Here is a 3780-nt window from a genome sequence, read left to right on the forward strand (position 1 = left end):
CCAGTGTCACTCAGAGCGGGTCGCCAAGATGATCGGCTGCCTTATCGCGCAGCACGACACGTATACTCGATTGAACGTGATCCACAATCATCGTGACGTGATTCACATTACTGTGAAAGGACAACAGTACGACGTTGGTTACGTGATTCGAGCGATTCACTAAAAGTTCCTTCAGCTGATTATGACCAGATTTGGACGGTCGTTGAACGTGGCTACCACCGACCAACTGGACGTTCACAGTGACGTGATCAAAGGGAATAATAAGGGAAGATCTCGCGTGTAGGCTGCCGTATCCAGCACGGCCGCTGTGCACACGGGACAACGCGAGATGCTGGACCTCAAGAGCAGCGGGACAACCGCCGCGGAATTGCCACGCACCACGGCCTTTACTAATTTATCGATGCTGTTCGCTGGTACGTTTCGTTCTGTCGTGCTAATCGAAATCAGACGCTTCTGCGTGTGCGTGTGTGTGTGAGCTTGTCGGTTTTTCTTTCTTGTAGAGTTGGTGTTTGCAGAAGGGCGAATGGTGGTTACCAGACGACCACGTGACATGCTTGATTTCGGAGGTTTGTCGGTGGAGGTTGAGGTTCAGAGTGAATGGTTAGGTTTGGATTGGTTGGAGCGAGGTTCAGTTTGTGGCTCTTCTGGTGTCTCGTGCGACGGTACGACGATGGTGACATTGAAACGAAGAGGTTCTGGGTTTTCGTTTGGGGGTGGTTCGAGGTGTTGACGGAGTGTTTGAAGAAACATGATTTGTGTTGAATGTAGAACACAGTAGTTTCTTTATTCTTGGTTTATTTGTTTTGGAATTTACGCTTTGATTCAACTTTGATTTTTTTGTTTGGGGTTGGTTTCAGGTGCGAGGATGTTTTGGATGTGTTGACGGAGTGTTTGAAGAAACATGATTTGTGCTGATCGTAGAACATGGTAGTTTATTCATTCTTAGTTTACTCTGTTTTAGAAATTAGGTTTTAGAAAAAGTATTTAAAAAACTTGTAGCTCGTGTTGAATGTTTATGCTTGTTTGAGGTGCTGCCAAAGCTAGCTTCCTATTCTCCGGTGTCTTCCATTTAGAAATAGGAATTGGAATTGAACTTTTCCTTAATTCCATTATAATTCTTTGCGTCGTACATAAGAAACAATTAAATTTCCCACTGAATTCTACGAAAGGTGCTAAGTACAAAAACCTCACAATCCCAAAAGACGCAAACTTAGTTACCCGAATGAACACTAGGCGTTCATTCGCACCTTAGACCCTTTAAATTTTAAATTAACCTGTACAGAAAAATGTTAAACAACCGAGAGGAATTGCAGAGGGGACGGATACTCTGTCACGTTGAGGAAAAAAGAAGAATCGAGCAAATGTTGCTCGAGTTTCAAAGGGTTAAAAACACATTTTTCCTCCGCACAGAAACTTCGTCCCATTATTCGGCATTTAGCAATGAAAATTGAGCATAGTAATGCTGCGAGATCGAGGAAAATCCCTGAGAGGATACCCAGAAGTAGATAATTCTCGTGCTACACCGGCACATTAAGGAGCGGAGTCCCTCGCATTTCGAGAAACGTGAAATCCGAGGCCCTATTAATGGACCATGGGCACTAGATCAAATGAAGGGGAGTTAGTAAAGACGAAAGGTCGGCTCGTTTCGTGCACCTAAGTCGGCTGTTTGCAGAGAAAGACGGACTTTCTGCGAGCGGGCATGACGTATGTACACACGGGGGCAACCCTCGTGCCAATAACTGCCAAATGAAAATATATCTGTCTGCAAACACACCAGCGGCGCTTGAAACACCGCCGGAAGAATCGAGGCTGAAGCCCCGGCGCGATGCTCCTGTAAGCAATACTCACTGGCACGCGGTCGATGACTATGATGACGTTTCGCGTAAATATTTTCATATTCCAATGAGAATGATACAGGGAAAAGTAATAATCTCGTGGAAGATTCTGGGAGAGATTTGAGTGAAGATTGTTTTGGAACCATCTTTAAGGTTAGGTTAGGTAGGAAGATTCTGGGAGAAGTTTGCACAAAGATTGTTTTGGAGCCGTCTTCAAGCTTAGAATTTACAAAATAATTTAAAAAACAGTACTCGATTATTATGAACCAGCCTTAAACACCAGGTCCGGAGGATAATTTTTAAAAAGATACTCTAAATAAAAATTCCAGAGAAAATGACTGTGGATTATTTTACACACAGCTTTCTAGAAGATAATTTTAATTGTAACATTAAATTTCTAGAAAATAACTTTAACGCTCCAAAAAAATATTGCGCTCCTTCGTAAAAGGCAGAAAATTTTCTCGCCCCACCCGGAAATATTACATCTCAAATTCTTAGGTAGCCAAATGTTGCACTAATTTTCTACACATTCGGAAAGAGTTACTTCTATTATTCGTCCATCGAATAATCTCGTTCCGACGAAAAACTTACGAATGAAACTTCTCGGAAACGTAATTTCTCGCCGTGGAGAAGATTAATCAATCGACGAGCCTGGTAAAATCGTTTATTCAAGGTGCACGGACGAGGAGGGCGGATGGTGTCGTTAAATGGTCGTAAAGATTTTTCCTAAGGAATTGTTTTTCAACGGAAACCCGCTCGAAACTGGTTATCAGGTATATTTTTACGGCAGCACCGATTCCCAGAACTGATTACCTTGCAATTGCAGACGGTATACGTCTTCTAATAACGTGACCTAAAAAAAAGAAGAGAAAAAAAAGGGGAAAAAAATGTGCAATCTTTCACCGCGGATCACGAAGCTAATAACAACACACACGTGCCTGGTTGAATTTTGCTGGCTTCGACCCAATGTTGAGTCTCTGTTTCAACATTGTGCTGTAAACTGTTATTATCTGATCAGGATTATGATATTTGGATATTGCACGAATTCTGACCAGGAGAGATTAGATTCAGATCAGCTTTTCGAATAATTCCTTCACGTTCATTACGAGATCGTAATGTTTCTTTTTTTTTTTTTTAGGTAACTCTTTTTCTCTTTTACGTTGTTCCAGATGCCAGCAGCTCGTACAAAGGAGGCTGGAGCCACGCCACGTCGCCGGCTCCTGGACAGGGTGAGTTTACTCAAATTTTCATGTTTTTCGGTGATTTGACGTTTCGTAGTGTTCCACGAGTGAAGTTTTACGTACAGAGAAATTTCGATAGTTGGTAGTCGAAGTTAGTTACTATTCTTGAACATATCATAGAAAAGTGTCATAGAGAAGACAATTTTGCTGTTTTTCTGTTTTCTTGGGATACGTACCAGAGGTAAAATAGAAGTGGTTGCTAGATATTAGGAAGATAATTAAGAAGCCTAAATGACGATCTTCAGAAAATCTTAGGTACTTACAACAGTATACTCTGTACTACATGTACGAAAGGCTCGAATACTAAAAAGCTACCTTCACTGTTCTCCATCAGTATTATTCATATTACACCGCCAATAAATACAGCGACTCTTACTAATATTCGGACACTCTTTGGAACAGTATAACTTTTTTTTAAATTGGATCAAACGACTTGAGTTTTTTTGAGAAGTTAGAAGGTTAGAAGTATACTAGAAATCTACAAAACGTATGTTTTCAATTTTCGTTACAAGCTCAGGTAAAAAAGTTGTAAACAGTGACCTTTACAATTTTCTTCGCGATTCCTACAAATTGCAATTTTTTCAAAAAATTTTATACGCGTCATCTAGTATACTAATCCTTCTATCTTCTCAAGAAAACTCAAGTCGTTAAGTCCAATTTTAAAAAAGTCATACTGTTCTAAAGAGTGTCCGAATATTAGTAAG

General features: G+C 40.8%; 1 protein-coding gene across 1 annotated transcript in view; it reads left to right on the top strand.

The window, feature by feature from the left end:
- Nucleotides 1-3780, top strand: part of LOC108574307 (DNA-binding protein D-ETS-3) — a 62072-nt gene that overhangs the window by 37675 nt on the left and 20617 nt on the right. The window contains exon 3 of the mRNA XM_017936874.1: nt 3005-3064. Within this exon, the coding sequence (XP_017792363.1) occupies nt 3005-3064 (60 nt within the window). The remainder of the gene's footprint in view (nt 1-3004; nt 3065-3780) is intronic.

This window comes from Habropoda laboriosa, unplaced genomic scaffold, assembly GCF_001263275.1.
Source record: "Habropoda laboriosa isolate 0110345459 unplaced genomic scaffold, ASM126327v1 scaffold176, whole genome shotgun sequence".
Taxonomy (NCBI): Eukaryota; Metazoa; Arthropoda; class Insecta; order Hymenoptera; family Apidae; genus Habropoda; species Habropoda laboriosa.